Below are 13,297 nucleotides of genomic sequence, written 5' to 3'. Positions count from 1 at the left end.
AAAAGAATAATGGAAAAATATTTCCAAGAATATTTAGTTGGGTTTTGCTGAAATATTTCAGAAATATTTCATTTGGATGAAGCTAGAATATCGTAACATCCAGTAAAATGAAATGGCATACCTGATTTTATTAAACTTTCTAAATTTACTTCATTGCTTTTTATTTTTCCTGCATTGTTGTTCAGTATTCCATTTACTTGCTTAATGAAAAAGGCAATTTGTTAATGATCATAATCTGCTTTCTAGTCCATAAGCCTGCTTCCTTCCTTCACTAAGAGAGAAACATATTTCTTTTCATAAAAGTTAGTAAGACTTATTTGCAATTTTCAGATCATGCCCTCTTTGAGAAAGTGGCATTGTGAAAAGACCACTTTGAGGGGGAGTATTTTTAAAGGGAAATAAAAAAAAATACAGAAGACATTCTGCTGAATCAGAATTGTACACAAAAGGCATACAGCAGAGGTGAAAAAAAAGCTGCAGTGTACACTCCAGTTTGCTTCCCACCAAAACCAGACTGGCCACCTACATTCTAAGGAAGCAAAGAGCTTCCTACCATAACTATACTTGCAAGACAGAACAAACAAACCCCACTAAGAGAATATGGAGCACAGAGGAGTCCTTAATTCAGAAAGGACTTGAATTCATCTCATTGGAAGTGGATTTGTACACATACAACAAATATTACATATTTTATCTTCTTCTGTTTCTTATGTTTCATTTGCCAGCGCTAAAGTCTGTATTTTTTCAACACTGAAAGGCTAAGGCTACTAAACAAAACAGAAACTGATTTGAAACAAGATTTCAGGTTTTAAATATTCAGAAGGAAAAAATGGATTTTCAGCCTCGAGCTCACAAGTTGGAAGGATGCTGCCAGCAAAAGCTTATACTGAGTGCCATTTACTTCAGAAGTGAGGGTTAGAAAGAGAAACAATTGAGAGAGCAGGAAGCGAAGAAAATGAAGAGTTAAGCTTGACAGGTCTTAAGATCTATTATTGCTTTATTTCCTATCGTGAAGATCATTATTCTATAGCCACTCATAATATTAAAGGACATATGCTATCTTCCTTAGCAGTCAAGCAGAAATACATATATGCAAATTTTCACAAGTATAAATCCCTCATAGCTATCATCTATTACTGATAATATATAAATTTTAATAGTAACTAAATAAAATTTTATCAGAAAACACTAATATGAATACTAATTTAATATGGGGATAATATGTTTGAAATTTCTTCTCTCGTGACTCAATTGTTTTTTAATTTTTCTTTTATTTCTCCAAAAGAAAATAATTCCAGACTAAAGTGAGTTATAGTAATAAACCAGGATACAAAGTAAACTATAAAATTTTCATTGCTCCCTTTTTGTGTTGTCTTCATTAGTAGAAACTCAGATTCTATATAATCTACCATTGAACAAGATAATTTTGCCATATTAAATAGCGGCTTTTTTTCACCAGAACTTCAGACAGACCCTTGCCTCTTCACCTATAACTCTCTTCACACTCTTTGGAATACTACATTTTGTCAGTGGTTATAAAGAATTATTCACCTTTCTACTTAAATGTTATCATGTTCACGTTTCAAGAACTGGAGGGCAGTACTTCCTGATACCTCATTCTTCTCAGAACAGGCAAATGTTGTGCCTATTTTAAACTAAAAAATGAAATCGGACTGGCATATTTAACTGAATGTGTCCAAATAATCAGTTTTGCTGTAGTTTGAAAAAGTCGATACAGTTGAAGAAAAACAAGTACATAGACAATTTTTGCTCTTACATGCGATGAAGTCTGAAGCCTTTACATTCAAACCTTTACCAGTCCTCTTACTCACCTGGCGAAGTCTACAGACGTAAACAGACTTTTTTGAATGAACAAAAACTGCAGGATTAAAATTGTTTTCAATGAATCACTTAACTTCATACAACTCGTGATAACTGCGCTATGTAAATTGTAAGGCATCTCCTATCAATACCTTTACATGCAGAAACTCAACCACCTCTTGCGACATCATGTTAAACATGTGAAGATGGTCTTAAAATCCATCTCTCTAACACAAGTGCAGACATACTATACTTTGTTCCTGTTACAAGCAGGAATAAAGAGCAAAAAAGGTACCTTTAGATAATGTCCAGCTGTATTAATCAGAGCCAAATACCATTGCATTGATTATGATCATAAAGAATGTAAGTAATTCATATCAGAACATTTCCTACTTAAAGAATTTACCCTTCACAAAACATCAATACTGATTTATAGACATAGCATGCAAGTCAGAATGGACCATGCATAACATAAAAGATTAAAAAATAGCAAATGGAAAGAGTAAATAGCTGTAACGTCAAAAACTTTCACACACTGAGGCAATGCAACTGATGGTAAACACTACATTTTTAAAAATAAATTTAACATCTCTGAACTTCATCTGCACATGCCACTGTCATGAAATGCAATTTTTCACTCACCAAAGTAGAGTTATTTGAAGTATCACCTGAGACTTCGGGTGTTCTTGTGCTGTTTGGAAGTCTGTGAGGGTTACGAGCTATCGCTTGGCACCAGCCCAACATTTTCTCCTTCCAATTATCCCTTCTCAATTTCTGAAATTCTGAAAATAATTTAGATTCCCTGAAACAGTGACATTTTTAATTTATTGTGAGCATGTCTCTGGGTGCATGCCTTTAAAAACAGCTTTTTAAGTTATACCTAAACAAATTCATAAACATACTTTTAGAAGAACATGTTTATTTAAAGTACTCAATGGGTTATGCCATGCAGGTTAGAAAAAAATCTTTCAGCATACCTTATATATATTAATACTATTTCAGTGTCAGAAAATTCTCATCATTTTAAAACTTTTAACATGTCTTCTCATTATGTTTAAACTTTCTCAAGTTGTCCCTTTAACTTAAAAACTATTATTTTTTAAAGGAACGTTATTACAAAATAACTGTGACTCTAGCATAATTTCTAAAACCATATAATATTTGGATGCAATACTGCACATTTCCTGAAACCACTTGAAAAAGCCCTAAAGCAGTAGAAGATAGTAAATACAAATCAACAGTATAGAAACACTCATGTGTTTGTACTCATGTACTCATGCATGTACTCATGCCCCGCCACACCAGCATACCTGGCTTGTCTTGAAGTATTACACCAGGATGTATTGTAAATAGCAAAAGGTATTATACACCCACCTTCAAAAAATGTTACATGCCAACTGCAAGTTGCAGGTGAACTTTTTAGTTTGCAACAGTAACAAGATGTTTTTTTAGGTAAGACTAACGCAATCTGAAAATGCGTCACTAGCAAATTGGTGGGTTTTTAAGTGCAAGAAACCTCCATAAATATTTTTAAAATGCCACAATCTACGTTTCAGTTGAAATATGTAACAGCACTATTCATTGCAAAACTTTGCTAATTAATTAAAAAAAAAAACTTTGAGCAATTTTTTTCTCTGCAATATTTGAAGCAATTTATAATCTGGCCATTTACGACTTTTTTTTTTTATTTTAAAAAGTGTTATTCTGTAACATCATGAAACATAAGAAAAAGATTAACCTACCAGATTGAGTGCCTAGTGCTCCAAATGAGGTTAACTCTACACTGAATAGATCTGGAATGTAACTACAATAATGCTAAATCTTACATTAAGTAGCATCTACTTAATGAATACTACATGTTTTTATAGTAGGTTTGTTTTTTCTGCAATACTTCTCCATGCTGTACACAAGGACACAACTGTGTTTACAGTAGGTTTGCATCTTACCAGGTTCTTACCAGATTCTGTCAAACTACAGCCCTACTGTTTCCACACTTGCCATTAATACATAATTTTCAAAGCATGAAATGCAGAAAGCTGTATTTCTCCACACAACCTCATTTATAGTAAGGAATAAGTGGAAACTAGCCTTAGCTTTATCACGTTGGAGTGATTAGATGAGTAACTCTACAGGTGAACCGATTCTTATTAATTTTTCAATCTCTTGATATCTTAACATGAGGTATGCCAGTAAAGCATTAGTATCATGAAGAGTGTCACACAGCCTCTCAACCACCCAAGCAGTCCAGTCAATTTTTCCATTATAAAAGTTTTCAGTTGTTAGCTTCCAAGAACTCCAGGGCATCAGTACAGCCCAGTAAAGCCCAAAAAGGCTTTACAGTAAGAAATTTAACCAAAGCACTCACTAAATTCATTGTCAGCAACTTAGTAGTAGTTATGATTTCCACTGGATCAGAGCATCCACTGTCTTGCAAGCCCTACAAGACTGTTTATCTTCCTTAATTCTGGGAATGCAATGACCAGAACTTTACATGCCAAACTAGTTCTTTTTTTAAGAGTAAAGGAAGTACCAGTGAAAAGCTTGTGCTTTTCAACAATCTGTATACAGATACAAAAAAGAAACAATGTTTTAAATGCTTTTCATTGCATATGTAACACATCATGAAGCACATATAAGTAAAACTGGAAAAAAGTATCAGAAGAACAAGCATTTGCACATGTCCTACTTGGCAACTTTGAAAGATAGGTACTTAATATGAGACAACCAAACACAATTTTTGTTTTTTTCAAAGTTCTGCAAATTCCAGGTAATTTCTACATCGTTTTTACACCATCTACATAATTTCTACATCAAATTCCAGGTAATTTCTACATCATCTACATAATTTCTACGTCAAATTCCAGGTAATTACTACATCATTTGTGCCAAAATACTATTTACCAATTAAGGTGAAACAACAGTGCAGTCTGACTTGTAATTAGGCTAGTCCCTGACCCATCCCCCCACGCTTTTTAAACGGAAGCATACAAAATCTCCTGAGAAAGTAAAAGGTCTTTTCAACACTGTTCTGATGTTTCTAGGATTTCCTGGGTTTCATTCAAAATTTCAAGCAGAAATTATTCCAGTATCACTTAGACTTTTCAAAATAAGATAAACTATCTGCTTCTCCTGCTCTGGAACTCGTCATGGTGGTTCTTCACATATTGCCCAGTAAGTGGAGTTCACAAGCAGAGAAGGGGAATTCTATGGTATGACAGTAGTCAGCTCTATTAAATTGGATGAAAATGCTTGAGTTGTTCCTGCCTCATTTTATTGACAGCACTTGGGGCTGGGCAAAGAGGTGCCACTTGCTTTATGGCTGATAAGTGAAAAGACATTGAGCCAATCAGAATGACACAATCACAGAATAATTGAGGTTTGACCTCCAGAGATTACCTAGTCCAACTCTCCGTATGGAAGGGCATCCCGTGGATTAAACAATGTCTCAAAGCACGTGATTCTCAGAAGCGACTACCTTCCAAACTCAGCTCAACAGAGAAACACATGCTGATACACCCAGAACCTTGGAAACTCTCTCTTTTTTCCTCTTCTCTCTTTTTCCCTTTTCTCTCTTTTTCCCTTTTCTCTCTTTTTTTTCCTTTTCTCTCTTTTCTTTCCTTTTCTCTCTTTTCTTTCCTTTTCTCTCTTTTTTTTCTTTTCTCTCTTTTTTTTCCTTTTCTCTCCTCCTCTGCTTTCCCTTTCCTCCTTACAACAGGTACAGCTGCAGCGGGCTATAGCTGGCGGTTTTGTTTTTTGGTCTTGGCTCTGACTCCCCAGCATCATGCTCTCTAGGCTGCTTTCCTGTTAAGCAAATCGTTTCAATATTGCCAGTGTTGCAAAGTGATGGAGTGTTCCAGTAGCTTTGGCTGCTGCAGTTTCTGGTCAGTGCTCTATCCAGTACAGGTTGTTTAATGGTTTGAATCCAGTGTTTTAGGGGCAGGCACCTTGTTTAGTAAAATAGTTTACACCCTCCTCCTGAGTGCTTTGTGTCACTCTGGTGCCGTGCTGGTCCAAAGAGCTTATTTTTAAAGCACGATATGAAACTCTCCTGCTAAAGTAAGTTCACCACGAAGAGGTAGCAAAAGAACACATCCAGGTGGGTTTTTTCTATCTCCAGAGAAGGAAATATACAAGAGAAGATACATCTCTGGGCAGCCTGTTCCAGTGCTCTGTCACCCTGAAGAGTTTTTCCTCATGTTCAAGTGGAACTTCCCATGTCCCAGTTTGTGCCCATTGCCCATCGTCCCATCACTGAGCAACACTTTTGAAAAGAGTCTGGCCTCATCCTCTTGACACATGTCCTTCAGATATTTATAAGCATTGTTGAAATCCCCTCTCAATCTTCTCTAGACTAAGCAGAACCAAGGTCTCTCAGCCTCTCCTGATAAGAAATGTTCCAGTCCCCTAATCATGTTTGTGGCCCTCCACTGTTCTCTCTCCTGCATTTCCTCATCTTTCTTGAACTGAGAAGCCCAGAATTGGTCACAGTACTCCAGACGGGACCTCACTAGGACAAAACAGAGGGGGAGGATAACCTCCCTCGACCTGCTAACTACATTCTTTTAATGCACCTCAGGATATCATTGGCCTTCTTGGCCACAAGGGCACATTGCTGGGTCATGGTTAGCTTGTCGTACACCAGGACTCCCAGGTACTTCTCTGCAGAGCTGCTTTCCAGCTGGTCAACCTCTAGCCTGAACTACCACACAAGTTTGTTCCACTTGAGGAGCAGAATCCTACACTTGCCTTGGCTGAACTACATTAGGTCACTCTCTCCCCAGCTTTCCAGCCTCTCCAGGTCATACTGGATGGTAGCACAGCCTTCAGGTGTATCAGCCACTCATAGAATCATAGAATAGTTTGGATTGGAAGGAACCTGAAAGATCATCTAGTTTCAACCCCCCTGCCATGGGCAAGGACACCTCCCACTAGATCAGGCTGCCCAAGGCACCATCCAACCTGGCCTTGAACATCTCCAGGGATGGGACACCCACAACTTCCCTGGGCAACCTGTGCCAGTGCCTCACCACTCCCATAGTGAAGAAATTCTTCCTTATGTCTAGCCTAAATCTGCCCCTCTCCAGTTTATACCCATTGCCCCTAATCCTATCACTACGAGCCTCTGTAAAAAGTCCCTTTCCAGCTTTCTTGTAGCCCCCTTCAGGTATTGGAAGGTCACAATAACGTCTCCTTGGAGCCTTCTCTTTTCAAGGCTAAACAACCCCAACTTTCTCAGCCTGTCCTCATATGGGAGGTGTTGCAGCCCTCTGATCATCCTTGTAGCCCTCCTCTGGACCCGTTTCAACAGTTCCATATCCTTCTTATGTTGAAGATTCCAGAACTGGACACAATACTCCAAATGACGTCTCACAGGAGAGGAAAAGAGGGGCAGAATCATCTCCCTCGACCTGTTGGCCACATTTCTTTTGATGCAGCCCAAAATACGGTTGGCCTTCTGGGCTTTAAGCGCATATTGCCGGCTCATGTCGAGCTTCTCATTGACCAGCACCCCAAAGTCCTTCTCTGCAGGGCTGCTCTCAATCACATCATCCCCCACCCAGTATTGAAATCGGGGATTGCCTTGATCCATGTGCAGGACCTTGCACTTAGCCTTGTTGAACCTCATGAGGTTCGCACAGGCCCACTTCTCCAGCCTGTCCAGGTCCCTCTGGATGACATCCTGTCCTTCCAAGGCGGCAAATGCACCACTCAGCTTGGTGCCATCTGCTGACTTGCTGAGGGTGCACTCAATCTCACAGTCAATATCACTAATGAAGATATTAAACAGCTCCTTCCAGTTTTGTGTCATCAGCAAACTTGCTGAGGTTATCTTCTGTCCCCTCATCCAGATCATTGATGAATATGTTGAACAAGACTGGGCCCTGTACTGCCCCCGGGAAACACTGCAAGCTACAGGCTTCCAATTAGAGTCTATGCTGCCAATCACAACCCTCTAAGCTCTGCCATCCAGCCAGTACTTAATCCATCACACTGCCCGCTCCTCTAGCCCAGATTTCCTAAGTTTACCAATGAGCATGTTATGGGAGACAAGTGTCAAAAGACTTGCTGAAGTCCAGGTAGACAACATCCACCACTCTCCCCTCATTTACCCAGTCAGTCATGCCACCACAGAAGGCTATCAAATTGATTAAGTATGATTTAACCCTGGCAAACCCACGTTGACCACTCCCAACAAACTTTATTTCCTCCGGATGCTAGGAGATGACATCCAGAATGAGCTGTTACTTCACCTTTCCAGGGATGGAGGCAAGATTGACCAGCCTGTACTTTCCCGGGTCCTCCTTATTGCCTTTTTTGAAGACTGAAGTGATACTGGCTTTTCTCCAGTCCTCAGGCACCACTCCTGTTCAGCATGATCTTTCAAAGAGAATGGAGAACAGCTTAGCAATAACATCTGCCAGCTCTCTCAGCACTCGTAGGTGTATCACATCAGGGCCCATGAATTTGTGGTTATCCAGTTTGCATAAACAGTCTCTAACCAGGTCCTCCTCAAGCAAGGTACAGTCTTACTTTCTCCAGACTTTCATACCACTTGAACCTTAATAAACAAAGAGCTCTGGGCAGTGGTTCTCTACTTTGGTAAAATCAATCAGTAACTCTTCAGTAAAACATTTCACTACACACAGGACATATGGGCAGATTTCATTTGTTATGATGCTAAAATGCATTCTCCCATGATGAATGTAAGAATTTTTTAAGTCTGCCCCAGAAGAATACTGTATAATGAGAACAACCTAGAGGAATGTATATATAACTTTTTGGCTTGCTACGTCTGAAAAAAAACCCCAGACTTCATTGTCTCTCTGAATGCACACCATAAACAGGGTGGCTACACTTCCAACCAGGGGCCCTTTACTGCTTGCTTCTTCCCCGAAGAAAGAATATGAACTTAGGAAAAAAAGTCAAAAAAGCACATAATTTTTAAGGAAGTCTTCACATCATTTTAAAAAGAACATTCTTCACAGAAGGTATTTCTCTCTAGAACATTGTTCAGATGGAAAACCTCCTGATCATTCTCCCAAGACTGGTGACTAACAACCAATCTTTCTACTACTGAAAAAAATGCTTTAAATGGTCACTCTTACACTTCCTTCTTTGGACTGGATGCACACAAACATGTTTTTTTTCAAAGGCAATAAAATTAACATAGTATATTTAAGATAAGTGGTAGAAAAGATACCCTAGGAATAAAATATATAGCTCCCAAGTTCCTAGAGCTCCAAGGTCAGATTAAAAGTCTGCTACAACTACAGGTGAGCAGCTGCTTACATAAGTAGTTAGCTGAAACTTTCTTTCGAATCACCACGCTCTTGATGATTTATTAATAGGGAAAGCGTCAGGTCTTCACTGAAGATCTTTTCTAAAATTGTATTGCTTCTGATGAATTACTATTTTATCATTATTTTAGGCTTGTATTTTTACATAGCTTTCTGCATCAGGCTACCTCCTTTGTTTCTGGTTGTCTACCAAATTTTCAAATAAACATTTAGCAGAAACGAACCTATATTGCTGCATGTTTCAGTGTACAGTAAATTCTTCCAGAGATGTGTTTAGTGTAGAGAAGTAAGACAAATTCCACCATCTCTAGAGTCCTGTGCTCTCCATGCTTGGGGTAGAGAGAATACAAACCCATATATCACATATAATATATAAAGTGTTATACAACGCAGTTTGGGTTTGATTACAGATGAAGTGAAAGAAACAGCTTGGTATAGGGAATATTCTATAAAATGACTCTTGCACAGCTGGATACTCCTGGTACTTAGACCTGAGAAAGAACCATAAACCCCAGGCAACAGCTGTAGTTCAGTATGACAAAGGTAACTACTTGAAGTCATTATGAGTTTCTATGCAGTCGAGACAGGTAGATGGCATTTCAACAATTTGAAGCGTATGCTCTATAATGTCAGCTAGCAAGAAGTCTGTGTTCTCAAAGTTTTACAACCTTTTAAAAACACATTAGTTTAGAGCTCCACAGTCTACCTTAGCCAAAGCTATAATGAAGAGTGTATGCCCAAAATCAGTGCATGCCATATGCCTGTGGCAACAGTCCTCCAAGGATCTGCAAGAACATTCCAAAGAGTGACACCACCATCACCCCTCAGTAAATGATAAATCGATCCTTTCTATACCACCTGTATCTGTGAAGACAAAGAATCATCTAACTATAGCTACATTCCTATTTTGTTCTTTTTGGGGTGCAGTACTACATGGAACATTTGCAACTCTTTTTTGCTCTGAGGAGTCAAAATGATGACTACCACTGTACAGATCATAACTGAACAGAATACCCTGCACTTCCTCATCGAACTGAAGGACCACCTCCTCAAATGCATTGCCTGAAAAAAATCTTAATCAATCCCCTATAAATTTGTTTAAAAATAAAAAAATTACTTTAATCATACTTTATAAGGCCAGCAGTTTTTATTTAGAATTCAAGCAAGCAAAGGGACATAGAGAACTATAGACACAAAGACACCTTGCATGATATTAATACTAAATAAATAGGGGATAGTTAAGAACAATGCATTAAAATCAACCAGATATATGAAATAAAAGCACAATGTCTCCAGAAGGATCATTAATCTAGTGAGAGAAAAGAATCAGTAAGGAATTCAGGAACATAATCAGGTTCAGGTAACAAAGGCCTCAACAAAGACTGAATGAAGATGAAGCACATAAGAAAGTTACACCTTGTCAGTCCTTAACAGGATCTAACAGCTACCATGAAACAGCAGGAAACTGAACACAAAACACACTGTTATCTGAGCTAAATAGTTTTGTTCTCTGTATTCAAAGATTCCCAACAGCAATCAAAGGGATGGTATTCATCCAGCAACTAAACACACTGCACGACTTGGCAGATCATCAAAATATTCCAAGAGTAGAACTACAGAAATACTGGAAAGCAAAATAGTCTTCAATTGCTGAGCTCCGGTAAGAGAAATACAGTCCCTGTTATTGTTCGTGTATCTCTTCTCTGAGTCTTATCAAGCCGTGACTTGCAATCAATTATTCTAATTTGAATATGAACATAAATTCATGTGCTGAAGGCACCAGAAAGTGCAGATAGCTTGTGCTATTTTTTGTGTCACAAGTGAACAATATGCTTTTCTCAACAGGTGAGTCAATATCATCCTATGACTGCTGTGATTCACAAGAACAACTCAGTATAGCCATAGCATAACAGCATAATGACTCTAACTTTGTATTTATACAAATAAGAAGCTCAACCTTGAGCTTTACAATTATCTCTGAATGAAAAAAAATTATTAAAACAAATGTGATCATGCCAACAGCTGTAAAATATTCCAGTTCAGTACAATCCAGTGATGGGTCTTTCAAGTCAGTGGGAAAGAAATTAGTTGCCATATACAATTTTGATAAATGTGTGTAAAAACTCTTTTCTTGTGGCAAGAACTAAGAACCACCTGCCACTCCACACCGAGGAATAATTTTGTAAGAAACAGGTAAGTCCAGCATTTAATTAATGTAACTTGCAATCTCAGTAGCTTCAAAGGCCAAACTAGACAAATTATATCTGCCAGTCTGATATTTGCACCAATTCACTAAAATATTAACCTAATGTGCTAGCCTCGTTAAAAATAAAATTGCAGAGACCAACAAAAAACAAGCACAATTGCCCACAAATCACTCAGTTAACACCTAAAATGATGGTATTGATCAAGAGACCAGTTTCCTTGTACAGTTACTGCATATACACAATCACATTCCTCTGTACTAAGTGGATGTAAGAATCAGAATTCAATCATGTTGTCCTATTTATTAATGACTGATTTCAGAAGTGCTTCTAGGGCATTACTTGAAGAGTAAACCAAATTATGCACAAATAATTGCATTTCCCCTACCTGTAAAAGCAAAGCAGAGTTGTCATTTAACTTAGTTATGCTTACCAAATGCGTCACGATGTTGCTACTTGTATTATCCAACCAATTTTCAGAGATTATGGAAGGGGCTGTTTTGATGTTCATGTACCATAATTAAACATATCATCATTTCCAACTAAAGTCAACCTATGCTTTGTTCTTTTCTGTTACGCTAATATGTGTTTTAAGTTGATCCTTAGTGCATGAAGACTCTGATTCCTTTTTGTCACAACTTAGGATCCAAATTTCACTCATTATTTAAAACAGTTTATTATTGAAAATAAATCAATTTAAGATGACTAGTACAAAAATCATTGAGGCTAACATTAATTTGTCTAGCCACTCCATAAACATTGTACCCAAAGAATGACAAGAAATCTTTGAAAGCTTTCAAAAGAAAAAAGTCTTTTGGGTTACTAAAGATAGAAAAATTGCAGGGATATTTGTCTTTACAGTCACATATATTATTTTTATTTTTTTTTTGCACAATGGGAAGTATCTCTTGTTTAAAGCGGAAAGCAATTTTAAATGACTCAAGGCTCTTTAGAGAAACCATGACAGATTTTTTCCCACATGGTAAACTTTTAGCATTGTAATTCTACTCTTTGCATCTGTGAACACTGCAAGAAGAAAACATTGAGAAATAAACTTACATGTATGGCTACTGTTTTAATATTTTTTAAAATTAATCTTTACAGAGGTAGATACTGCCCAATCTGTATTTGCCTATGCAGAGTTTAATTCTACTTCTTTTTTCCCCCCTATTTTAATAAGCAATCTCTATTCCATAATCAAATATCACAACTACTCTTCTTGGGAAGGTGTTTTTCATCCAAGGACAGATGTCTCCATGGAATTGTCCTCAGACCTTTCAAAAGCAATGCAACGGTATATGCCTCTGGCATGTTCCTGCCTACAGGTGAGTGAAAAAGGGTGCCTAATCCTTCCCTCAAGAGTCCTCCATGTAAATTCCAGATGCATCAGACTTCCAAGCAGAAAGGAGAATGGTCTTGAAACAAACAGAGTTTTGAGAACAAGAACAAAGTACATATTTTTTCTCTGTGAGTCTGCATATATTTAACCACACATGATTGTCAAGCAGCATAAACCAAAGCTTCAATCAAAAACAAAGGCATGACTGATAAGTGTACATGTTAAAACCACACTGAGCTCCACTAGCAGATGGAAATTCTTCAGGGAAGCCATAAAGAGAGCATAAAAAGTAACAAGCAAAAGATCCACAAGAAGGTAAAGCATAAACTAACTCACAGTGTTATACATGCAGTTATCCAAATGCACACGGCATAAGAAGCTAAACTAAGACTTTAACAGACTTTATTCTGCATATGTAAGAGTCCTCGCTTTTATGTGTTTTATTTAGAGAAGCATATATTTATTTTGTAAGATAAAATCCACTTTGAATCTGGCAGAGCTCACTATTGAATTAAAATATGAAGGCAGAAGGAGCTTTTTTAAAAAAATCCAATAAAGTTTAGGTGTCTGAAAGACAAACAGCCTTGTTTCAAAGGATGGGTAATTAATACTGAACTTAAATGAGTTTTTAAGAA

General features: G+C 37.6%; 1 protein-coding gene across 9 annotated transcripts in view; it reads right to left on the bottom strand.

Moving 5' to 3' along the window:
• Positions 1-13,297, bottom strand: part of MARCHF1 (membrane associated ring-CH-type finger 1) — a 271,229-nt gene that overhangs the window by 92,641 nt on the left and 165,291 nt on the right. For 5 of the 9 annotated variants that reach the window (XM_054064369.1, XM_054064375.1, XM_054064366.1 and 2 more), the window contains one exon: positions 2,464-2,603. The exons of 3 other annotated variants lie outside the window; for them this stretch is intronic. In XM_054064369.1, coding sequence (XP_053920344.1) covers positions 2,464-2,565 — 102 coding nt within the window. In that variant the 5' untranslated portion in view covers positions 2,566-2,603. Of the gene's footprint in view, positions 1-2,463; positions 2,624-13,297 lie in introns of all 9 variants that reach the window. One more of the 9 variants, XM_054064368.1, reaches the window with a different exon arrangement.

The sequence above is a fragment of the Cuculus canorus genome, chromosome 4 (genome assembly GCF_017976375.1).
Source record: "Cuculus canorus isolate bCucCan1 chromosome 4, bCucCan1.pri, whole genome shotgun sequence".
Lineage (NCBI taxonomy): Eukaryota > Metazoa > Chordata > Aves > Cuculiformes > Cuculidae > Cuculus > Cuculus canorus.
This window is presented reverse-complemented; position numbering and strand designations above follow the sequence as displayed.